This window comes from Pipistrellus hanaki (genome assembly GCF_964339955.1).
Source record: "Pipistrellus hanaki genome assembly, chromosome: 18".
In the NCBI taxonomy this organism is placed as follows: domain Eukaryota; kingdom Metazoa; phylum Chordata; class Mammalia; order Chiroptera; family Vespertilionidae; genus Pipistrellus; species Pipistrellus hanaki.
This window is the reverse complement of record NC_140520.1, coordinates 20,492,404-20,517,969: the sequence shown is the minus strand read 5'-3', so window position 1 is coordinate 20,517,969 and position 25,566 is coordinate 20,492,404. Positions and strand designations below refer to the sequence as shown.

At 44.3% G+C, this 25,566-nt stretch overlaps 2 protein-coding genes and 1 long non-coding RNA gene across 6 annotated transcripts in view; 2 read left to right on the top strand and 1 right to left on the bottom strand.

Moving 5' to 3' along the window:
* The window catches only part of ACBD6 (acyl-CoA binding domain containing 6), a 127,850-nt gene extending 124,095 nt beyond the window's left edge, over window positions 1–3,755 (top strand). For all 3 annotated transcript variants that reach the window (XM_084865706.1, XM_084865703.1, XM_084865704.1), the window contains one exon: window positions 3,486–3,755. Coding sequence is in view for 2 of the 3 variants with exons in the window: in XM_084865703.1 (XP_084721829.1) it covers window positions 3,486–3,640 (155 nt within the window). In the remaining variant the exon portion in view is untranslated. The remainder of the gene's footprint in view (window positions 1–3,485) is intronic.
* A 6,029-nt stretch (window positions 3,756–9,784) lies between these two features.
* On the top strand, window positions 9,785–22,574 carry LOC311612630. 2 transcript variants are annotated; one of them, XR_014793322.1, is made up of 8 exons: window positions 10,939–11,041; window positions 11,231–11,405; window positions 12,901–13,064; window positions 16,687–16,768; window positions 17,398–17,484; window positions 18,005–19,534; window positions 20,482–20,638; window positions 22,410–22,574. It is a non-coding gene; the product is annotated as an uncharacterized lncRNA (long non-coding RNA). The 2 variants fall into 2 exon arrangements; XR_014793321.1 differs by lacking the exon at window positions 11,231–11,405 and having other exon boundaries at window positions 9,785–11,041; window positions 19,247–19,534.
* LHX4 (LIM homeobox 4) overlaps window positions 19,952–25,566 on the bottom strand; it is a gene marked incomplete at its 5' end in the record, with an annotated part of 39,738 nt that continues 34,123 nt past the window's right edge. The window contains 3 exons of the mRNA XM_084865701.1: window positions 19,952–20,411; window positions 22,571–22,742; window positions 23,023–23,177. Coding sequence (XP_084721827.1) covers window positions 20,017–20,411; window positions 22,571–22,742; window positions 23,023–23,177 — 722 coding nt within the window. The 3' untranslated portion in view covers window positions 19,952–20,016. The remainder of the gene's footprint in view (window positions 20,412–22,570; window positions 22,743–23,022; window positions 23,178–25,566) is intronic.

Genomic DNA, 25,566 nt, shown 5'->3' with positions numbered 1-25,566 from the left:
GTGTCCTTTTGTCTGAGATGGCCAGTTTAGTGTTTTCAGCCAGAGTGCACATCTACTTAGACTGGACCTTCATGCTTAGTATCTCAAGTGTTGGGTTAGATTTGAGCCAATAGTGGTCTGACAGATCATGCTAGTTATTATCCTGTGTTACAGATTTATACACTGGGAAATTTATTCCTCTGATACAGCTTTAAAAGTTCCAATTTTAAAACCTAACCAAGTGTTTCTCACAATAAATTGAGACTGATAGCTGCAGCAAAAAGGTTAAATGATTATTTCTCAAAATACAAATGTCATGTAGTGCCAAAACTGGTTTGGCTCAGTGGATGGAGCATCAGCTTATAGACTGAAAGGTCCCAGGTTCGATTCTGGTCAAGGGCTTGTGCCTTGGTTGCAGGCACATCACCAGTAGGGGGTGTGCAGGAGGCAGCTGATCGATGATTCTCTCTCATCAGTGTTTCTAACTTTCTATCCCTCTCCCTTCCTCTCTGTAAAAAAATCAATAAAATATATATATTTTTTAAAAATGTCATGTAGTGCCGAAACCGGTTTGGCTCAGTGGTAGAGCATCGGTTTGCGGACTGAAAGGTCCCGGGTTCGATTCCGGTCAAGGGCATGTACCTTGGTTGCGGGCACATCCCCGGAAGGGGTGTGCAAGAGGCAGTTGGTTGATGTTTCTCTCTCATCGACATTTCTAGCTCTCTAGCTCTCTCCCTTCCTCTCTGTAAAAAATCAATAAAATATATTTTAAAACAAAAAATGTCATGTAGTTAGTTCTATGCAGGAGAAATATCCTCCTCTCACAGCTACTTAATATTAAGCAATGTGTCTTTAACTTTGTTATATTTTGTAAGAAACTGTCTTCCATTGGAATCTTAATTTGGTGTACAGTGATTCATGGTATAATCATTATTTGGGGAGATATTTTTAAATTCTCGATGGGATGTTATGATTCTAAACACTTTCTGTTGAATCCTGGGCCTTGGTAAATATATCCAGTCTTCACCTTCTTCCCCATCTGTGCCATACCCCAAAATATGATCTCAGCCCACCAATACCTGCCCCAGGCAATTCTTGCCTTTCTCTGTTTTGCTCCTCTTCTCTTTATTCAGTTATCAAATATGTAGTTTTAGTGGCCATCTAAGAAAACCCACTGAAGGCAGAGATAGGGTTCCCAATTGGTCTGATTTTAGTTCAGAAAAAATTCTGCCTTCTACCTCTGTTCACTTAGAACCATCTCTGACCTTGTGCTGTTATGGATTAGAATGCGGGCCTAAGTTTGTCCCAAGTTCACAACTCATCCCAATCTGGTTTGCACTGTTGACTCTGTTCCTACTTTACCTCATATAGCCAGGAAGCTCTGAACTCCACCAGGGAGTGAGAGCAGTTAAGGGAGCCAGAGAAACTACTTTACTTGAGTACCAACAAAGAACAAAAAAAGAAATGTCACACTAAAACATTTAAAACCAAACTCCCAGAAAGTTCTGCTTCCATATAAGATCCAGCAAAGAAAACTGGCTTCCATGTAAGATCCAGCAAAAAGTGGCAAGCCCCTACAAGACACACAGACTAGTTCACTTTGGTGGAGCGACTGAAGAAGAGGCAACCACCATAAAACCGATTAAGAAGAAAACCTTCTTCGAGTGAGCTATAATGACATTTTAGAATAATTCAGACCAAAGAAGAGTCCTCACCCAAGTGCTCTTTATTAACTGAAGCTCTTAAGAGAAATTGAGAACAGAGAGAGCTCTCTGTGGCATACAGTCCTGAAATTCTGCCACTTCCCTGAACCCTTAGTTCATATGAAACCAAATCCTTAAACCACTTGTGGTAAATCAGAAAACTTTTCTGTCCTCCTCCTCTCCCTGGGCCCAGGCAGATACCCGCTGCTTTTGGAGGAGGAATAAAAGCAAAATCTGCTGCCAAGGGGGAACAGGGAACCCCTAGGCTCTGAACCCTGCACCAACAACAAGGAGAGCAATCTCACCACTGGGGCAGGGCAGGAGACTCTCCCACTCAGGACATGTTCTCCCTCATACAAGGCAGAGTTGGGTTGACATTTCTGGGAGGAGTACAAGAACACTGAGGAATCAGCACCCTGAGGGTCTGCCTGAGACTGAAACCAGGCCCAGAGGACAAAGAACTCCATCCCACTCCCACCATGAGCTTTATACTGAATAATAAGCAGTGGCAGTCTTAGAACCAGAGTAGAAGAGAGAGACTCCCTTTGTGATAGACATGCAGAGACTACTGAAAGCTCAAGGTAGAGCAAGAATACTGGAAAAACCCTCTGGCACCCTGCACTGCACACGCAGTAGAAGGGAGCAGCAGCAGCCCACACCTGGAGGAATTGAAATGGGTGATATACTAAAGCTACCTATTGGACCCACAAACCTCAAATCCAGTTCAACTGCTGACTAGATTTAGCCTACGCCCATCCTAATGGCATACAGGAGAAGAGGAACCATTTCTTGGGATAAATAGTATTATTTACTGCAGACCACACTATCCTTCTACACACAGTATTCTGTGTTCAATCAAAAATTATGAGACACAAAAAAGCAAGGGAAAAAAAACAACCCTTTGTCAAGCAATAAATCAGTAATTGATAGAGCAAGTAGATAATAATTCAGCGAGGATATGAAAGATTTGAACAGTACTGTCAATCAATTTGACTTAATTAATATCTATAGACCTTTCCATCTAATAAATAGAATAAACATTATTTCAAGTACACATGGAATACCTTGCCAAGATCGACCATATTCTAGGCAATACAACAAATTTCAACAAATGTAAAAGAAATTGTACAAAGTTTGCTCTATGACCACCTCAGAATTAAATTAGAAATTAATAACAGACACACATCTGGAAAATCCCCAATTCCAAAACATTTAAATACACTTCTAAATAATTCATAGGTCAAAGAAAAAATATCCAGGGAAATTAGAAAATATTTTGAACCAAATGAAAAGATCCTATCAAAATGTGTGGAATGCAGCTAAAAGCAATGTTTATTTTGTATTTTGCCCTGGCCAGTGTGGCTCAGTTGGTTTAGCATCCCCCTGTACACCAAGAGGTTGCTGGTTGATTCCAGGTCAGGGCACATGTCTGAGTTTGCAAGCTCAGTCCCCAGTAGGGGGCATGCAGAAGACAGCTGATCAGTATCTCTCTCTCATCTTTATCTCCTTTCTCCTTTCCTCTCTCTTAAAAAATCAAAAGATTTTTTAAATCATAATAAAATTTAAAAAATGCATTTGTTTGTTTGCTTTTGGGCAACCAAAAAAGTAAATTTGATTTTCCTAACATTCACAAGGCCACTGTACCGTCACAGTTCTGCTTCTGAGGCCTAATCCCCCTACAGCCACTGTAAGGGTGATCGTTGTTCTGAATTCCTCACAGCTCAGCACGTGACCCTCCTGCTGAAGTCTGGTCTTTCTGTCTCCAAGTAACCTTGTGTTCATGTCTGTCACTTTCCCTGTCAGCTGCTGCCTGTGAGTTTCTGGACATCGTGGAGCTGCTGCTCCAGTCTGGCGCGGACCCTACTCTGCGAGACCAGGATGGCTGCCTGCCGGAAGAGGTGACAGGTTGCAAAGCTGTGTCTCTGGTGTTGCAGCAGCACACAGCTGGCAAGGCTTAGGCAAAGACTGGGCCTTCATAGCATAGGGCTTCAGTGATGCAAGAAAATCATACTTCTTTTACCATCTGTCTTTGGTGTACATTGGCTAATAAAATCAGTTCTGAGGAACGGGGAATTTGAAGTCTCAGCAATTCATTCTGCTTGCATACATTCCGGCGAGTACAGTTTTGGCAATGAACATGTGTACTGTGCATAATGCAATCCAGTTCTGCTGAGCATGCTCTGAAATTTATCACTGTTCTTGAGGGTGGGGAGAGGAGGAGTCACATCTTAGTTCACAATATTAAACATGGCTGTTCTTTTAGGAAACATGCAGAAGCAAAACACGACTGACAGTGAGAAAAACGTTCATGAAATCCCAGTGTGGTGGGGATCACACAACCTTGTGGCATTTTATATGGTGGTTCTGAATAGGGAGCTAAAATGTCTAGCCTCTTGGCAGACTGAATTGGGAAGATAAGAAAGAAAAGGGGTGTTAAGAAAAAGAGAAGGCAAAAGGGCAGCATTTTGTCACACTGGGATATAGAAGTCATAGGAAGTACCAGAATAAGATTTAGTGACCTCACTCTAAGATTGAGACACAGGTTCTGGAGAATTCACTGGTTAGGTCAGGATATCTTAAACTCCCCTTCACATAATAGGGAGCAATTTCCCTATGGCCCTTTTTTTTTTTTTTTTTTTTTTTTTTTTTTAAATATATATTTTATTGATTTTGTACAGAGAGGAAGGGAGAGAGATAGAAAGCTAGAAACATCGATGAGAGAGAGTCATCGATCAGCTGCCTCTTGCACACCCCCCCTACTGGGAATATGCCCGCAACCAAGGTACATGCCCTTGACCGGAATCGAACCCGGGTCCCTTCAGTCCCCAAGCCGACGCTCTATCCATTGAGCCAAACCGGTCTCGGCCCCTATGGCCCTTTTAATTGACTATACTGTCCCTGTCACATGGCAGCAGCCTCTGCATACGGGCTCAGTCCTGAACTGTGAGGCCTGTGTGGGAATGCGAAATAGCCATACTGCCCCAGTACTCAATGTGATTAAAGTTATTTCAAGATACCAGGAGAGCGTCTGCTTTTTGTTAAAACACAGACAGTGTGCCATGGTTTTTATGTAAAAGATAGATAAGTATGACACTGTTGAAACTGGCTTCCTACATTTTCCCTTTTAAGCCTAAAGAACTCCATCTGGGGAATTCCTTGACTTTTCTTATTACGTAAGGAAAGTAGACAGTTATAATATGAAGAGAAATGAAGTAAGAAGAAATAGGTTGAGATGCAAAGGTGACCATTTAAAAATAATGTTTCTAATGTGTTATTTAGATAACAAGCAATAATTGTGCTTAGTGGAGCCTTCAACAATGGACAGGATTTCCAGTAGCTTAGGCTAACCTGTCCTGAAACAAGCCCCTTCGGAAATGGGACATATTAATGCTGCTCACTTTGTGACTTCCAAACTATCTTATTTTCTGAGATGTAAGCCACGCCATTCCCAAGGCTATTCAGTTTTCAATTATCTGTGGAGAAATATGCATGTTAGTACGTGCTGAAATGGTACTATCATTCTAGTAAAGCTTTCTCTTCATTATCTGCTTTTCCCACAATCCAGCTACATTGCAACCTACTGTTTAAACACTCTCATGGTCCACATTAATTGAATGTGTTTTAAGAGACATTATGCATTAGTTACAGCAAACACAACCAAGGTGTATGCAGCTTTTATTTTCTTTCTTTTTTTTTTCATTAAAAAAATTTTAGTGACATAATTTCAGGAGTCCCTATTCCCCCTCACTTTTGCCCACCTCCACCCTTCCCCACCTACACCTTTCTTGGCCTTTACCAAATTATTGTTTGTATCCATGGGGTATGCATATATGTTCTTTAGCTATTTCTTCACCTTCTTTATCAAGTCATGCCCACTCCCCTTCCCTTGGGCACTGGCCAGTCTGTTCCATGTATTCATGCCTCTGGTTCCATTTTATTTTGTTCATTATATTCCATGTATTAGTGAGATTACATGGTATTTGTTTTTTTCTGACTGGCTTATTTCACTTAGCATAATACTCTCCAGGTCCATCCATGCTGTCACAAACGGTAAGACTTCTTTCTTTTTTACAGCTGTATAGTATTCCATTGTATAAATGTACCACAGTGTTTTTATTTGCTCATCTGCTGCACTTGGGCTATTTCCAGGTTTTAATTATTACAAAAAATGCTGCTATAAGCATAGGGTTACATATATTCTGATTGGTATTTCAGGATTCTTAGGATATATTCTCAGAAATGGGGTCACTGGGTCAAAGGCAGTTCCTATTTTAATTTTTTTGAGGAAACTTCATACTGTTTTTCCACAGTGGCTGCACCAGACTACATTCCCACCAGCAGTGCACGAGGGTTCTTTTTCTCCACATCCTCACCAGCATTTGTTGTTTATTGATAGTAGTCATTCTGGCATATGTGAGGTATAGTTTTATTTGCATCTCTCTGATAGTGACCTTGAGCATTTTTGCATGTCTATTGATCGTTTGTATGTCATGTATGGAGAAGCGTCTATTCAGGTCCTTTGCCCATTTTTTAATTGGATTGTTTGTCTTCCTGGTGTTGAATTGTATATTTATATATTTTGGAAATTAATCCCTTGTTGTATATATCATTGGCGAATACGTTCTCCCATTCAGGGAGTTCTCTTTTCATTTTGTTGATGTTTTTTGCTTTGCAGAAGCTTTTTAACTTGATGCTGTTGCATTTGTATATGTTTCCAGAGTTTCTCTTGCCCTCAGAGACATATTGGCAAAAACGTTGCTACAAGAGATGTCTAAGATTTTACTGCCTATGTTTTCTTCTAGAATTTTTATGGTATTGCAACTTATATTTAAGTCTTTTGTCCATTTTGAATTTAGTTTTGTGTAGGTGCAAGTTGGTGGTCTGGTTCCTTTTTTGCATGTGCCTGTCTAGTTTTCCCAGCACTATTTATTGAAGAGACTTTCTTTACTTCATTGTAGTTTCTTGCCTTCTTTGTTAAATATTCATTGACCATGGAAGCATGGGTTGATTTCTGTGCTCTCTGTTGTGTCCTATTGATCTATATGCCTATTCTTATGTTCATAGCAGGCTGTTTTGATTACAATGGCTTTGAAGTATAGTTCACAGGGGTCTGCGGGTCCCATCTAGAATCCTTTTTCCTGGCTCCTTGTTAGAGTATTTCAAAAATGAGAATTCTTTTGTTGACTGGCCCAATTTCCATGGTTTTAAGTGCTCTTACTAGATCATATCTGAGGTGTTACGATGCCTATTTGAAAGATTGGGAGATGTGTTTAATTTTAAACAATTGATCAAGATTTTAACAAAATAGAGAGATGCAAATCAAAACAGCCATGTGGTACCATCTCACACCTGTCAGAATGGCCAACATCAACATATCAACAAACGACAAGTGTTGGCGAGGTTGCTGAGAAAAAGGAACCCTCGTGCACGGCTGGTAGGAATGCAGACTGGTGCAACCACTGTGGATAACAGTATGGCGTTTCCTCAAAAAACTGAAAATGGAACTCCCATTTGACCCAGTAATACCACTCCTAGAATTATATCCCAAGAAACTAGAAACACCAATCAGAAAGGATATATGCACCCCTGTGTTCATAGCAGCACAATCTACAATAGCTAGGATTTGGAAACAGCCTAGGTGCCCGTCAGCAGATGATTGGATCAAAAACTATGGTATATCTACACAATGGAATACTATGCTGCCATAAAAAAGAAGAAATTCTCACCATTTGCAGCAACCTGGATGGAATTGGAGAACATCGTGCTGAGTGAAATAAGCCAGTCAATGAAAGAGAAACACCACATGACCTCACTCATTTATGGATAGTAAAGAACATTATAAACTGATGAACCAAAAGATAGATATAGAGACAGTAGAGCAACAAGCAGACTGTCAAATTACAGTGGGGAGGGGAGGGAGATCGGGGGGAGATAAGAGATCAACCGAAGGACTTGTATACATGCATATAAGTACAACCAATGGACACAAAACTCTGGGGAGGGTGGGTATGTAAGGGGGGGGCCAATGGTAAAATATGTACACAGATAATAATTTAATAAAAATAAATAAGAAAAGGGAAAAAAAGATTTTAACAATATAGATTATAGTTTTATCACTAAATACCACACTGGGAAATTTTTAAAGAGAACTGGCCAAAAAGTTGGCCCTTGACTTCTCATTCTGCTACAGGGCAGGAATGAGCCCACCTGTTAATTCTGTGTCACTCATTAATGATTCCTATCTATATGTTTAGCTTTTGCGACTTATCAGAATGCTTTCATAGTATTATCTAAACTGCCCCTCCACAGTAGCCCTATAAATTAGGTAGTGCAGCTACTAGCAGGCGTCTTCAAACTACGGCCCGCGGGCCACATGCAGCCCCCAGGGGAGTCTGATCCTGCCCGCCAGGTTTTTTGGGCAGTGAGCGCAGCCAAGGTGTTACAGTAGGGATTAGTAGTTCATATAGTCCGGCCCTCCAGCTCTCTGAGGGACCGTGATCTGGCCCCCACTTTAAAAAGTTTGAGGACCCCTTAATACCACTTAATCAAGGATGAATTTGAGACATAAACAGATTACTTCAGTTTTCCAAGGTTAGAGAATAACAGTAGAGCCACAATTAGAACCAAGTCTGCTGTATTGCAGTCCTTTCTGTTAGAGCACAAGACTCCTGTGAAGTGTTCAAGCTCTGCCACCAGAGTGTCTTGAGAGTTTACCAAATGGCAGGTACTGTCATTCCCTCCTCTCATCATCGTGTACATTTACAATTACTCATGTTATTTCAAGGTATTGCATGAGATATCTTGAAAAGCCTCATAGAAATTCATAAATTGCTAATCAAAAACTCACTAAATCTTTTAAACCTACTTTAACTGTGTGTCTAATAAAGATGTAAGAAGTCAGCCAACTGGCCACATATTGTTATCTCTTACGCTTGTCAGGTAGAAGGGTAACAACCAAAGTATAATATCTGGAAGCATATCTATTATATCTTTTTTTTAATGTTTCAGCATTTTCCAGCTAAAAGGTTGCTATAATCCAGTGAACCTTTCTATTAAATAGGTATTTCTTAGCTTCCTGCCAGGTTTAACTACTTGGCCATGGGTTATTATTCCGTGTACATGGCATCTCTGAGGATTAATGAACAAGGCGTGTGACTATAGCAAAGCTGAGTTTGGAATGCAGGAGGGATTAGTGCCCAGGCTAATATATGCTTCAGTTGAACAGAAGACTTTTAAATGTTTAACGTTTATCAGTTGAAACATGAAGGCTTTTATCAAACTTCAAGTTCCTAATAGATCCCTTTTAAATAAATGTTTATCACAGAATAAATGTGTACCCACCAGCCACAATTTAGTAATGAAAATATTGTGTTTAAATATTTATAATTGAATTTCAAATTCCAATTCCTGTGGTGGTGTGGGTCAAATACTTTAATAGAATTTATACTATTATCTGATCAATTCTTTTTTTTTTTTTTATTTAACGTTTCCAAATTGTTTCTTTTACAAACAATGGTATGTCCAAGTTTGACAGCATTTTTTTCCTAGTGATTTATACATAAGCTAACGTACCTTACAGTCAATATAACTGAACTTTAGTTGACATGACAGTAATTACACCTTACTTTTTTTATTGTCTAAAGTTTTACATATGTCTCCTTTTTCCCCAATTGACCCCTCCACACTAGCCACTCCCACCTCAGGCAAGTCCCCACTGCCCCAGTGTCCGTGCACATTGGTTATGCTAATGTGCATGCATAAAGTACTTTGGTTGCTCTCTAGCCCTCTCCTCCCCCATCATTTGTCTCTGTATTTATTCTTGTTCATCAAATTATGTTGATCAGTATATCCCACATATAAGTGAGATCATGTGATTTTTAAAAAATATATTTTATTGATTTTTTTTTTTTTTTTTTTTTTAACAGGAAGGGAGAAGGCTAGAGAGCTGGAAACATCAATGAGAGAGAAACATTGATCAGCTGCCTCTTGCACACCTCCTACTGGAGATGTGCCCGCAGCCAAGGTACATGCCCTTGACCAGAATCGAGCCTGGAACCTTTCAGTCCGCAGGCCGACGCTCTATCCACTGAGCCAAATATTTGGGCAATATTTGTCTTTCTCCAATTGGCTTATTTTGCTTACCATAATGCTCTCCAGTTCCATCCATGCTGTTGCAAATGATAAAAATTTCTTCTCTTTTATAGTGGCATAGTATTTCATTGTGAAGATATACCACAGTTTTTTAATCTACTCATCTGCTAATGGACTTAGGCTGTTTCCAAATATTAGCTATTGTAAATTGTGCTGCTGTGAACATAGGGGTGCATATATCCTCTCTGATTGGTGTTTCTGGTTTCTTGGGATATAGTCCTAGAAGTGGGATTACTGGGTCAAATGGGAATTGCATTTTTAATTACACCTTACTTTTATACAGGCCTTTTATGCAAGTGTGTTAATTGAATCTCACAATAATTATAAAAGTAGAAATAATTGGTATTTACTTTATTTTGCAATGACAAAGTTGAACCTCAGAACTGGTAGGAAAATGCCCATTTTTATATATACTTTTACACAGAATTGAGGTAATCTCCCAAGCCTAGTGATACCAAGTTCAAAAGTTTTATGCCATGTTTCAGGATAAGCTAAAGTGCAAACAAAAGCAACCACACTCAAAGGTGCATTGTTAAGCCTCTTAATGAATTTTATATATGTACATTGGATTTTCTCCTTAAAACATAAAAAGCCTTCAGTGCAGTCTTCTGTAATCATGTGGTTTGAAAAATTATGACTGTCATTACTGGGGCTTTACCTTGAGCAGCTTTAATTATTTTAATAACCATCCACAGTTCCTTCATCAGAGAGATTTTGGACCAAAGTATAGTGATTATCAGGCTGATGGGGGAAAGCTTCCTTGTTATACTTATCGCCTAACGTTTATTATGTGCCGAGTGTGATCAATTTTTTACATATGCGTTAATTGCATTAAAGGACTGAACAGGAAAAGCTATTTAACCTCATCTTTATTCACTTATCCTTGAAATAGTCCTGTCATGCTCCTCCTCGAAAAGCAGAGCATAACGATTTGAACTTTGTATGGATCACCATAGTTACTGGGCACTTGTGACATTTTATTCCTTACTATTTTTACTTTTACGTATAAATTCTTCAAAACTTGCTTTCCTGTGTTTTATGATATCATTTTTCCCCTTGGCACAGTTATAAAAATGAATGTCATTATTTTACATCTTTTACTCTGCTTTTGGGACCTGTGTGTGCTGGAGTCATTTCCGAGGGTGCTGTTCCTTCCTGTCGCAATAGGAAGCTTCCAGCCCTGGGAGCCGGAGCGGGGCGTTCCCAAGGTATGTGCCAGTGTGTGCCCAGCACAGACTCTTCTTTGCTAATATTCCTACACATGTAGAAGGGATGAAGATGAGTTTGCAATAGAACAGTGAAGTTAAAACCCAATGGAATCATCCAGTGATTAACTGCGTTTGCCTCATGGTGGAACTCGGGCACTCAGGATGGGTTTCTCTCACATGTGGGAACAGGACCATTTGGACCTGACACTACGGAAGGTCGAGGCTGAACATGGGGCCTGAAGGAACAGAGGGGTGACTTTCAGTCCTGGGCTGCAACAGCCAATTCATCACCCACACTGCAGTCAGGATTTATTTTTCCTCTCGCTGGTGTAGCAGTCCCAGTTTCCATTTTAATACTTAGAAGGTAAGTTCAGTTGATGGACACTTTGTGTAATAAAAAACTCTTTTAAAGAACGTGCCCACATATACACACGGGATAAAAAGTGGCACCACCAGGGCCGGTGGCTTTCACAGAATACATTTGTAGAGCCCAAAGCTTAGTCCTGGATATGTTTATAGCACTTTAGCTCCGTTTGTGAATTTGGAACCCTTCCAAAAAAAGAAGAGAAAGACATATATTATTGTTTATAATCTGCTTTATTCCGCCAAACCTTGACTGAACAGACCTGTGGATTGCTGTTTAAATCCCTCAGTGCCTTTAACTACCGATGGGGAAAGTGGTTAATGCGCATTCTAAACGAAGCTTGGCATCCACTCCGGGAAACCACTTTAATTGAGAAGCATTAAATGTTAAAATGATTCTAAAAAAATAATAAAGCCAGCACACATATTGAGTATAAAAGTCCAGGCCCATCAGTAATATAGTTCTTGGTTCTCATATTCCTCTAGCCTGAGTGAGCTTTAAGCCCTGCAGTTGACAGGTGTCGAAAAAGCGACTCTCAATTCCCGAGGTGGCTGTCTGCGGGCGGCCACCCATCGGCTGGCAGTGAGCAGGCAGTGGCCAAGGGCTCCACGTTAGAGGAGGGGAGCTGGCAACTTTACAGATGTTTGTTTTTCTGCAATAATAAGCTGGTCCCAGATGACTAAAATAGGAGATTTAACCCTCAAGTCCTTGCCTGGGCTTTCCATTGCTGTGCTGGAGCCATCTGCTGAAACCTATTTACCATTTTAATGGCGCTTTTTTTCTTTTTTAACTGCTTTATTTTCAACTCCAAATGTGTGTGCCAAGAGTACTCTTTGGGGTCTGTATTTTATCTTTCAGGAAGCAATTCCCAGCCTTTCCAAAATCCCCAGACCCCTCCCAGGCAATGGGAGATCCCGGTCCAGGGTTGGCAAGCAAGCGAGAGAAAGATAAATCTTTAAAAAACAGAAAACAAAACCTCCCCCCCAGCTTCAGAGTTAGCCATCCCTGAAAGTTGTGGCCGATTCGGTGGTTCCTGAATAGCCCAAGGTGTGCGTAAGTCACATGGCCACTTTTCTGCCCTGGGAGCCCCTTCCGTGGGAGCAAGTGCTTACTGTCAGGGACAGCCGGTGACTTGTCCATTTAATTACAGAATAACATTCCAGTTAATCACATGCCTAAATTCACTGGCTGTGTTTAATGGGGGAGAGGCCAAAGAAAGGGGTTCTAAAGGAAAATTCTGAAATCACATTGAACAAAAAGAAGAAAAGGAATGAAAAATTGATAAAGAAGTGTTACAATCAATAGCCCACTCCCTCTGAAAGGGTGTGATGTACTCTCCCCAGGCAGGTACAGAGAGATGATTTGAAGACCTCTGTTTAATAGTTTGGGTGGATTCCTTTTATCACTCCTTTTAGAAAGATGATAAGTTTCCTCTTTCTAATGATTTGGCCCCATTTTATAAACAGTAAGGTTTTTTTTCTCCCTCCTACCACAGTGTTTCCTCAGAAGCAGGGGCTAACCATTGCTTACTGCTCTGGGGCAGCCATGACCCACACCAGCACCGGACAGAGCACCACTGCTCACTGCACATCCAGCAGAGGACCAGAGGAAAGGCGAGGATCTCCAACGACCAAACTGAAATAGCATCCGTCTAAAGAGGTATGGCAAAGGGATGCAGCCATTTTCTGTTTTGACTGTATAGGACTCTAACCAAATTTTTAAACTATGTCCCAAATAGCACATCTAAGGAAATACATTCAGAAACGTTGAGGATCACCTTTTAGGATTTTTACTTCTAATTTGACAATTGGTTAAAATTTATAACACACTGACTTACTTATCTTTGATCTTTTTTCATCCTTTTCTGACTTTGGCTGAGTGGAATTCTGGGCCCAAGGAGAAAGAAGGCAGGGCAAGCAGTGCCAACACCGACTTTTGTGCCTTCCTCAGTTCTCCTGAGTTTGAGTTTTATTTCATTCTTTCTGGCCAGTGATTTCTTTCCTTTATTCTTCTTTAACACATTGCGGATGGATCAGGAGAATTCTGCTTCCTGTTACACAGTGCTTTACAAAGTATCGTACTTTAAAACGATATTAGCTTGTAAGAACATGTAATAAATAACTTCAAAATGCAATGGTTATTTAATTTTAAAGTATGCCTTTAACATTTACGTAAAACATTTTTTGTACTCGTTCAATAGAAACTTATCTGGCCACTGGGTAAAGCTAGCAGTAAAGCTACTGGTCCGCAATATGTTAAGCAGATGTTCTTCTGAAAAGGCTCTGTCAGAGAATCATGCTCAGGAGCTGGTCTCCAGTGACCGAGCCAGAAAGAAGGACCCAATCCTTTGATAATTCTAAAGTATTGCTATTAGATTAGTGTGGTGGTGGGACCAGAGTGCACTAGAGCACAAAATAGAAACATTCCATTGAATTGTCAGCCTGATACTCTCAAAGCAACTGATAGAGTATGGAAAGCAAAGACTCGGTAGAGACTGCTGGTGATGAGGATTTGAGAATAGACTACAGGCATGGTGTACAGTGTTAAATCAATAGCCCACTGCATACACTGGCAGAATTCTCAAGTCCAATTTGAGTTCCTCAGGAACACCCAGGTAAGTAATCAAATTTAGTAGCAACAGAGTTCTTCATAGCCACTTGGCAAATTTCCCTAACCACCACCCAAGCGACTGAGCAAGGGAAGAAACGAAAGTCCTCATGTGCAGCACCTCCTTGTTGCTCTACCTAAACTTCCCACTTCCATTGGGTGCTCTCATCTTCTCCCTGGCTTGCACCCAGTAAGGTCCTTCTGATCCTCAGCCTTCCTTGGTACATACCCTAGTAAGGCCTTTGCCTTTCTCAGCCTTGTAAAGTATGTACCACAGGAAATATCTCGGCCAGGGACCATAAATCCCTTCCCTCCAGAGCAGATTCAGGTCTCCACGAAAAGACTTTTAAGCCCTCTGAGAATCTCAGTGGAGGTCCTGCCTGGGGAAAGTACTACCTTTCCCGTTTAACTGGCTTGTCTGTGGAGCACAAAGTAGGTCTAAAACTTAGGAAGAATCCCACTAACCTGGTGGCATCCTTAGACTGAGAACTGAGGCCCCGAGCCCAGCCCCATGCTTTGTACCTAAACAAGCCACACAAGATGTGACAGTTGTCACTACCATTGTCGGAGGAGTCTGAGAATACATCCCCAAGTGCTCCAGGTTAACTGGTGGCTAAAGAGGTGATGAATGAGTTTTCTCTGTCCCTTCTCCTGAGCCAGATGCCACCAGCACTAACCAGTAGAACTTTCTGCAGTGATATGTTTTATATTTGTGACCAAATGCCATAGCCACTAGCCACATGTAGTTCTTGAGCACTGGAAATATGACTAGTGTGAAAAACTGAAATGAACTTCGTTTCACTCCATACTGAGCAATTTAAATGTAAATAGCCATGCGTGATTAGTAACTACCATATTGGACAGTACACCTCTGCTTGGATCTTCTCTTCAACCAAACAAAACTAATCACTAATGGAAATAATTTTTCCAAGTTGGGACCCTAGCTCTAAAGAAAGGCTATGACACTTTATTTTTTATTAAAGAATCTCTGTTGCTCTTTCCATCCTCACTGTACTTCAGGTCCTGCACACGAACAAAGCCTCCTCTGGAGAAAGTCTGAATGCAGACTTTCCTAGAAAAGCTTGTCTAAGAGCCCTGATGACTCTGATGAAGTGTTTCTAACCCTTGGTCCACCTCTCACCCAAATGTAGACAATTGCACATTTCTCAAGGGAGAAAATGTGTGAAATGTGAAGGACAAACTAAAAAACATGTAGTCAGTGGGTTTCTCTGCCCATTCCCTAAGTCTAGGAGCAGAGGGTTGGGCCCTAGAACATTGCTGTGAGAGAAATCAGAGAACTCTGACCAACCCTTCACTGAGCAGTTCTGGTATTTATGGTTGTAAGTAGTTCTGGCATTTGGGGTTTACTTCGGGTTTTCTTCTGGTGATGAAAGGGTCCCATGTCAGCACAGCTTTGCATTTGATTTAGATCAAGAGAAAAAACTTGCAGTAAACTAAATGAAAAGCAAGACACACCAGCTTCTAAAGAACATCCATATTTATTTAACATAGTTTTACCATACACATCTCATGCCAACACACAGGAGGCATATACAAACAAACGCACCAGCTTCTGTTCCAAAGTCACATGGCAATAAATAAGGACGGGTAGGTACTTTTTTTTTTTTTTTTTTACTTTTTTTCCTTTTTTCCAGCAAATGAGACTTCATTTCTTTTCACTGTACAAAATTTACACTGGGAAGGGTGAGGGCAACAATCCAGAGCTTAGGGGAGCAGGTGCCTTGAGGTCTGAATGCAAGTTCAGAGCAGCATCTGGGATCCTGCAGCCCCGAACCTGCCCATTTGGCTGCACACAGTCCTCAGTGAGGGAGTACAAATGATGTTGTCTCTAGGTGGGCAGCAGATGAGAGTGGGGTGTCCTCTGTCCACCTGAGCTCTGCCTCCCTAAGCAAAGGAACGCTTGGCACACCTCCAGACCTGCAGCTGTCTCCTCCCCAGAGCTAGCAGCATGAAACTGTGCTTTCGTGGGCCTACCAAGCAGAGGGAGGGTGGGATGACTTTGCTGAACTCTCTCTTTTTTGGCTCCTGTCACTGTGGGAGACAGTTGGAGCAACTACTGCAAAGGGGGCCAATTGACCAATCCAAGAAAGAGAGAGCCAGTGATGTGCTTTTTATTTCGCTTTCAGCGTGCCCAGAGCCCTTCAGCAGCAGGCAATAAAACAGAACTCATTTCCGCTTAATTGAATTTTTCTTCATCTCATGGGTTCCAATTTTTAAAGTGCAATGTTTAAAAATGAGCCTCCTCAGTCCTTCCAGATCCTGCTGGCTCAAGAGGTATGGTCATTATTTCCACAGTTAGAACCAAGATGTCAGTAGTAGCATGTGGGAAGGGTTGGAAAGGAGGGGGTGCTGGATGCACCGTCACCCATAATACAGCTTCTGCTCAGCTGAAGCCTTCCACCCACTCTAGCAAGGAGGCAGTTACTTCACAATAATCAGCTTGAGCCTCAAGAGGTGGTCGTATCTTTTGTTCTACAGGTTACTTCCAAAGCAAGCTTAATTATGAAGATCGAATGGACCCCAATTATCTTACTAGATTTCATGTTTTATATTGGAAAAAAAATTAGAACTTAAACACACAGCTATATGCTTTTCTTTTTGTTGTTGTTGTTGTTAATCCTCACCAAAGGATATTTTTTCCATTGATTTTTAGACAGTGGAAAGGAGAGAGGAGAGACAGAGAAACATCAATGTGTGACAGAGACATCCTGCAAGCAACCAAACCTGTAACCAAGGTACGTGCCCTTGATCGGAATCAAACCCGGATCCTTCAGTCTGTAGGCCAGCACTCTATCCACTGAGCCAAACTGGCTAGGGCTAAATGCTTTTCTTATGTCTTAATTTTGTCCTCTTTCCCTGACATTTCACTATGTTAATTTGGAGGAATAATATCAATATGGTAGTTGATTTGCACTTTCTATTATATTCATAACTATAATATTAGCTGAAGTGAGAAAAAGAAAGCACAGAGACAGAAAGGAGTTTGCCTCAGCTGGCACATCAAGTGCCTGAAAGGGCCAGGACCAGTCTTCCCAATAATGTGACATAGCAGGTGGGCTGGCTTAGCCTTGCACTGGGTATTTCTTCTGTGGTTTTATTACTCTTTAAAAATAGTACTTCCCTAGCCCCGTGAGTACCGTTTTTGCTTATATCAGCTACTACTGGAAGCTTAGGTGTTGCTGGGTTTTTAATTATTATTTTGCTCCTGAATTCAGAAACCTCCTATCCCCCAAGGTCTATCATCCAGGTACTACAGATGAGTGTTGCTACTTAATCGCTCTCTTAGAGCCAAAGACAGATTCAAATGATGTAATTGCTCTAGAAGGTCTCATTTCGTGTTTAAAATTTGTCCATGTCATTTTAGCAAGGGAGAAAGCAGCTCCCAGGAGGCACCTTCTACCTCAGTCACAGCCCGCTGAGCCACGGAGGAGTGCCTGGAGGAGGAGCTCAGGTACGTGGTGTGCTCTCCGTGTCCAAGTCACAGGAGAGCCAAAGAACAGTCTTGGCACGCAGTGGCTCACTGGTGGCACCAGTCTTCTAGAATGTTAACTGCACTTGCAAGGAGAGCCACTTAAAACTGAGGCCTGGCATGGCTGTGCTTCTCCATGGAGCGCCAGTGTTTGCTGCTCTCTGGGAGGAGGCTCTGAGGAACTCAGCTATCCCAGCTTTGTGGCCAGTATAGCTAGCCAACACCACCAACACCAGCTGTCCTGCTCACTTGAGTTCTCGGGAGACTGTTATTAGCACGATGGAAGAAGGCCCCCCATTCTCCAACCATTGAATAAGGCATGAGCTTGATTAACTTGCGTACAAAACAAAAAATGCTCAACTGATCTTAAAGGAGCAGCACTACATAGAGGGGCATGTTCCTTGTCTGCTGCCCATTAACCACCAAAAGCAGGCAATACCTTGAGATTTCAGGAGCTCCTACACCAAGCAAACAAGCTGTGACAGTGGTCTGGGTGGGACAGTCTTTCTCCTGTGCACTGAGAGCTGCCTGCTGAGAACAGTGTGCTCAAGAACCTGTCCTCCCAGAAGACAGCGGCACGTGTCTTCCCTTGCTTGTGAGTATTCATCGCCGACCCCACTGTTCACTGTATTGGGAATTGTCTGGGCTTCACCCTCCGTCATCCCTACTCCTAGAGCCTCTTGAAGAAATCCTGCATCTGCAAGACTCCCCAAGCAAAAATCATGACAATTGCAGCCTGTCAAAAAATAAGGGTCCGCTGCAGAATTGATCAGAGAAAGGTGGCCTGCAGGCTGACCTCCGGAATTCAGTGGCTGTACAATTTAAAGCAGCTTAACTGCCCATAGTTTAGGCCCCTGAGGCATTTGCAGAAGATGCAGGAGCCAAAGAGGAAGGTTTATTTCTTCCTTGAGTCTACCTAGCACACTCTTAAATCTTTGCGGCCTTCAAAACGTGTCAGACATGAAAGAAAGGGAGGTTAGGGTCTTGGGCCCCCTCACTTCACTTGAAAGAAAGGCAATGCCTTTCTTACCCTCCCTCCTGTGCTGATCTTAAGAAAACAGGAGGCCGGGAGAGTAAACCACCATTTCCCGGGGGATGAATAAATTCCCCTGGCTAACTTCCAGTGTGCACATGGAGAACCTCCTGACAGGCTGAGAGGTGGTGTATTAAGTAGGAGCCACGGCACCTTCACCACGATATGTCCCACTGAAGTGCGGTCTGTCGCAGGCCTGGCCTTGCCTCAGGCTTGGTGATGTGCTATTAAAACCCATAAGCTGAGTCTGCACTGCCACTGGCCAGAGCGCTCCCCTTTCTGAGCAAGTGCAGGGCTGGAGCACCACAGGGCCTGGTGTGAGGCCAGCCAGCAGCCCAGAGGGATGCAGCCCAAGGACCACTTGGAACTCTGACAGCTTTAGGGCTGCTCCCTAAATGACTCCTACCAGCCAAAAAGCAGTGCTCGTACTTGGAAGAGGCCAAGGCTCTCCTCCAACTGAGTCAGCTAGCACAGCAGAGAAAGCTCTCACTTTTAAAGGGCTGGAGAGGGTTGGCTGCAGGTGGGTGTGCACTTGCAAACTCATCTAAACCAACTACCTCGAAACAGACATACAATATCATTTCCCCTGCAGGAGGGGGGACTCTGGGAGACTGGCATCTGCTGATTTGGCTAAATGGACTACACGCTTGGAATCCAAATGGGTTTGCAAACGTTTTCACTGATTGTCTTTCTGGTCTCTCCATATTTTAGCTTTGATCATTGTATAATCCACAGCCTGTCTAGTGGAATAAGTGATATGAGCAAATTAAAAAGGCACATTGTGCTCCGAGGGGACTCATCGGGCAGTCACTGTGATGGTCCAGGGCAACTCAGCTCCAGCCTTAGAGTCACCTGCAACGAAAACCACTTCCTGCCATCAGGGATGGATTCAGTGATGATGGGACCGCTCCCAAACCCAATCTGATAGATATTCTCTGGAGAGGGAAGAAGGCCTTCACAGCAGAGGAAAAAGGAGGGGCATGTTTCTACTGGCCTTTTGTAAGTGACCTTTGTTTTATTTTGAAAATTAGGGTTTGATAAGGGTGGTTCAAAAATCACTTATATTTAAGGGCTGTGACGTCACAGAAATCTCAGTTCTGGCGAGAGCACTGGTGTGGGAAGCATCTCATGAGACATACCAGTTGGAGCAGAGTTCCCTAAGGCCAGGGTGGCCTCACAGTCACCTCCTGCTGCCAAGCACTGAGCAGCCACAGCCTGTAAGCAGGGTGGGGGAGGGAGCATAAGCCAGCACCCTAGCGCTCTAGGCTCTGCACTGTTCTGAGAGGAGGCTGTTCCCCACCATTTCTCCGGGAGAGCAGCACCCTAGTGCGGGGGCTTCCTAGCCATCAGTAGAGGACTTCCATTGAAAATAATGGAAATTCACATTGGTGCGCATTTGATCCTAAAACGGTAAGTCTCTTTTGATTCTTGAAGATATTCTCTCAAGCCAGAAGGACGGGTAGGGTGGGGAGGACAGATGTTTAAAAAGGAGGATGATCCATTTCATCGAGCCAAGAGGCTGGGCTAGTAGGAAAGTCGGGATAGCCTACACTGCTGCCTGTGGAGATGTCAGAGGTGGGTCCCCCAGCCATGGCTCTCAGCGTCTGGCTCACTCCCTGCCCTGCATGCGTAATGATGCCCAAATTACTGTCCACCGTGTAATCCAGCCCATTGAGCAGAGGAGCGTGGGGCGGCAGGGACGATATGGAGGATGGAGACTGGGGGATTCCATAGGGACTCCCATCCCTCAAGTCCTGATAGGATTGTCCTGTCCCGTCCATGGAGAAGCTCCCATTCATTAACTGTCCGCCTGTAACGTCCCCCACGTTGCCATAAATCCTATTGGTGTGGCCAAGTTCTGAGAGAATTTGATCCTCTGTGGACAAAAGAATGGAGATTTATTGTCAGCCAACAGGATTCTGATGCTCCTGTTCTTTACAACCTAGGTAGGAATACACATGACCAGGAAAGAAGCCCAAGGATGACAGCTGCCAAGCAGGGTCAAACATCACGTCAGCCCGAGACTGACCCACATCAAAGGGGAGAATAGAAGAAACACCTGCAGACTCAATTCCTAGGACCCAGAAGTCTGGACAGTGTTTGGTGAGTGTTTGACCCCTGTCACTCATGACCCAAGATACTCTCGCTACACTGAGGACTACGAATGCCTCACATCACGGAAGTTCCGTGCTGACAAGATTTAATCTGAAAGCTTTTAGGCTAAGTAATGTGCTTGGGTTGGCAAACAAGCAGGCCCATATGGTAAGGGTACTGAGGACCGCTCTTATCTACTTGGGAGAGATTCAATAGCAAAGGACTTGGTTTGTCTAATGCAGTCTTCACTGAGGACAGTGTTAAGACAAATGGACCTTGTTTCTTAGAGAATTTCACTAAGGGGATCTAACAGGATCTTTGCCACCTGGAAGAAGTCATCTCTCCAACAGAGGGGGCCGTTTTAGCCTTAATACATAATTACCCAGAGAGAGCAATGATATGTCACCCTGGGGACCACCTGCATCCAAAAGAAAGGAGCTGCAGAATGAGACCTGGCAATCCTGTATGTTCCCAACATGGATTCCAGCAGCTCAAATGAGATGAAGTGGCTTTCCCAACCCTACCAAGAGGGCTAGGGTGTGAGCATGAGGCCCTTGAGCAATCTCCGGGGTCCCAGGACAGACCTCTAGGCTGAGCTACCAGCCCCTCAGGTGAGCGTGCTCCTGGCGGGCAGCTTGTTCCATCCTCTGCCCCATAGACTTTTCTATTCCCCACCTGGGCCTGTGCATCAGTTCCTATCCAGGCCTCCCCAGACAAGCCTTCAACACCCACCTTCTGACAACCTGCCCCATTCCGCCCAGGCTCTTTAAAGGGACAGGAAGGTGAAGGCTTAGCTTCACCGTAAAATGGCCATTGTTTGGCCTTTTGCACATACCTGTCATCCCATAGAATCAGGACCCTCTGAGGGAGCCAGGGCTCCCTGTGGGGACAGTCGTCCCTTCCAAGTACAAATACCTGCTGGGTCTTCCCCAAACACAGCTAGAGTCCTTTGTGTTCACTGATTCCCCCCAACATCCCTGTGAGATGGGCAAGGATATGGTTATTCCCTTCCTGTAAGTGGGAAAACTGAGGCTCAAGAATTGAATCCATGTGACAGAGCCACAACTGGAAACCCAGTTTCTGACCCCAGCTCAGTACTTTTCCCTCCCTACAACATAAGGCCTTTCACATTTGAGGACTCAGACTAGGCCAATGGTTGGCAAACTCTAGTCAGAGCCAAATATCAACAGTACAGTGTTTGAAATTTTTTTTGAGAACCAATTTTTTAAACTTCTTCTAACGCCACTTCTTCAAAATAGACTCACCCAGGCCGTGGCATTTTGTGGAAGAGACACACTCAAGGTGCCTAAGAGCTGAGGTTTGCCAACCATGGGGCTAGGAGAATAGGTACGGCTATTTGCAAACAACCTAAGGACTCAACACAGTCATTTGCAATTTTGCTGATGCACCAATTTGACCTTAGCGCATGCTCCAAAGCATTTGTGCGGGGCAGGATGAAGTGCACAGAGGGGGAAGGGATTCAGAAGTGAGGCTGTTCCCCATCTCACATGCACTCACAGTAGTGACTTCCCAGGGCAGAGGGCCAAGGAGCATGCCCTCCCCATCAGGAGTGGAGAAAGGGGTCACTAGGGGATCCTGAGAGGGAGCCAGGGCCCCTGCAGAGGGGCTGAGGGCACAGACTGAGACCCAGCTCCGTTCACAGCTGCATGGGTGATGAGGGAGCCCCAGTCAGCAGGCCAGGAGGGGAGGCCTTGGGGCTCACGGTGCTAGGGAACCAGCTTGCACATCTCAGCAGCAGCGCTCTCTCGTTTCCTTACAGGGCCACTCCATGTCCCCCACCCTTACTGCCAGAGCAGCGGGGAGCCTGTGGTCAGGAGGGAGTTGTCAAGGCCTCAAGAAGATCACTCCTGAATGTCAAGGATCACTGCTTCCCAGGGGCCTTTCCCAAGGCCTGGGCCTTGCCCCTCCAGCCCTGCTCACCTCGGAAGCTCAGCTCACTGTCACTAACCCCACAGTCCTCTGCAGAACTCTCCTTCTCCTGCTTGCTGCCGCCCCGGCTCCTCTTGACACTCTTATAGAACTGTCCCCAGCGGTGCCGTCCGGCGTCCTTCTTCAGGCGCTTCTCCTTGGCCCTTCTGTTCTGAAACCAAACCTGCCACACAAGCACAAGGCACACGTTCAGAGGATGCCAACCCCACAGCCCCCAGGTGGCTGGAGACAGGGACTGGAGTTCAAGGCCAGGAGTACAATGTGTCCAGGACTTCCTCAGAATCTCCAACTTGGCAAATTCCCCAGGATCATGGCCCCAAGAGGATCAGTGACATGGTATGTATACCACTCCCATGCTTTCCCTTGTAGAGGACACAGACTGGCCCTGGGCCCCAGAGCCCAAGGCAGCAAATGAGTACTTGGCCAGGTAGCTGGTGTCTCACCTGTACAACCCTCATGTCCAGGCCCGTCTCCGAGGACAGCTGCTCCCTCACGTGCCGGGCAGGCTTGGGGGAGTTCTTGTAGGCATTCTTCAAGGTCTCCAGCTGCTTGGCTGTGATGGTGGTCCGGGGCCGCTTCGCTCCTGCCTCTGAGTCATCTGCAATAAAAACCTTACTGGTTGAGTTCAGCCCACCTGAAGCTCTGGGTCTCATCCCGCCTTCTTTCCTCGCGTGTGATCTTGCCTGCTATGGGCAGCACAGTGGGGAGGCAGAGTGGTGTGGGCCACTTCTGCACCACAGGCTTTCCGAAGTGATTTAAAAGGAAGGACACCATCATCCCCCATCCAGCCTCCTTGTCCCCTCCCATCAGACTGAAGGTGTTTCATTCCACGCATCTCCTGTCATGCCCTGCACTGGTGGCCATCCTTGTACGACCAATGCTGTGAAGGAGCTAAAGTCTAGGTTCAGGGCTGTCCCTCCAGCAGGAATCTCCACCTCCTCATGGTCCCTTGCAGGGGTGGCCCCCCGTTCACCTACAGAATGTTCATAAATATGAGCCAGAGCCCACCACCCAATCCCCTCCCTGGAGTCCTGAACCCAAAGTGGAAGGATTCCAGAGCCACCGTGGCAGACACCAGAAAACCTCCAAAACTCTAATTCTGTTTTAGAGAATCATTCCTTCTGCACATATAGAGATGCCAACACGATAGCAAATACCAAATAGTGCACTTTTAAAATACCTGTAGTCTTTATATATAAAATTTGAAATAGTGAGACCAAAATATTTTGAGAATTGCTTAATGTCAAAGTAGGCTGCCCTAGTGAATTAGAAATCGCTCTCACCACAACCAGATGGCAGTGCCTCCGGGATACACCCCCGTCATCCTGGCTGGTGGGCATGGCTTCCACACTGCTGTCCACCTGCATGAGACCACCTTCTTGCGATTATGGGGACTATTATGCTGTTATTTTAACATTCACTGTTATTATAATTTAAAATCTTCTTTATATCCTATAATAATGTCATCCAAGTATTCATTAAGTAGTGGTGGCCGTGCTCATGCTGAAAAATGTACCCAAAAATCAATAACTTTGGTACGGAAGTTAAATGTGATAAAACGCTATGAAGAAGGCCAAGCAAGACCATGATACCCTGGGCTGTTAATTTAGGAGAGAGCATTCTGCGAGGTGTTAGAGAGAGTGCTGAGAAAATAAAAAGTAGCATTAAGGCAAAGATACATCTCACCGGTTATGGATTTATGTGCTCCCAGAATACCTCCCTCCCCTTACTTCTTACATTAATTCCTATGGGGAAATTAGCCCTAAAATAGGTTAGCTGTGAATTATTCAGGTTCTCTTAGCACTTGTCCCTGGCACAAAACACCACCTCATTGTATTGAAAATGCAAATATCTAGGGAGGTGTAACAAATGAACAAAATCATTCACACTAAGGTACAAACAGCTGATATCAGATCCTTTGTGTAGCATGAGGGAGGGAACTGTAAGCCTGAAAGAGGGTGTAGCTTAGCAAGGAGGAATTAAAACATAACAATGGAGCCAAATGTCCCAGAGCAGACAAAGGTCCCCTGCTGCCCTCAGCGCCACCCCAAATTCACAGGCGGAACCCATCCGAACTATGTAGCCTTCAGCTCCTGGAAAACCTCCCTGTTTGCATTCCCCTCCCTGCAGGTCTTACCCTCACTTACCACCCCGTTCCACATGCTTTCTCCTGTTTCAGCCTCAGGAAACAGCCCTACTCGGCAGGTGCTACTGTCCCCCATGGAGAGCTGAGAAGGGGGGCTGACCTGTGAGTGACCCAGCAGCGAGGCCCACAAGGTTCTGAGGCTAAATCACGAGTCTCTCCAGGGTCCTAGAGGTCTGAGCACAGACAGTCCCCGCCCGGGGTAAGCCCCGCTGTCTCCCTTCCCGCACCGCCGCAGTGGAGGACGCCGGGCCAGGTGTGCTCAGCGCCCACGCAAGGCCTCTGACAGGCCGGCCCCGGGGAGGCCGTGCAGTCCCGGTATCTGCTGAAGGGCATCAGAGCGCCAAAGCAGCTTGGGACCTCGCAGTCCATCTGCTTTGATGGTTTATCCCTGACAAGACGCCTAATCTTCTGTGACATCATAATTGACTTCAAAGCAACAGCATCGAGTGAGTTTTAAGGAACCAGAGCAGATAAATACATTAAAGCAAAGAGCCTAGAATGGGCTTACGGAGGCCTGTGCACCCCTTCCCACCTTCCACTAAAGCCGGGCTCAACTCTAGCTGACTAGCCCCGAGATTCCCTCTGCCTCCTCCCCACCGCAAACCCTTATTTTAAGCTCCATGTACTGAGCAAAAACACTGCCCCATGTGGTGATCAGGTCTCTGTGACCCTTGTGGGCGCCCAGAGACGCTCTGGAAGGAGATACGTGACACTTGCTATTTTTTTCTCCATCAAGCCCAGAGCTGTCAGCAGGAGCTGCTTGCCACAGTGATACCCGGAGATGATAAAAATCCTAGTCAAAGGCAAACAACCTCGAGGTTTTGTGAGTTTGTGCATCTGA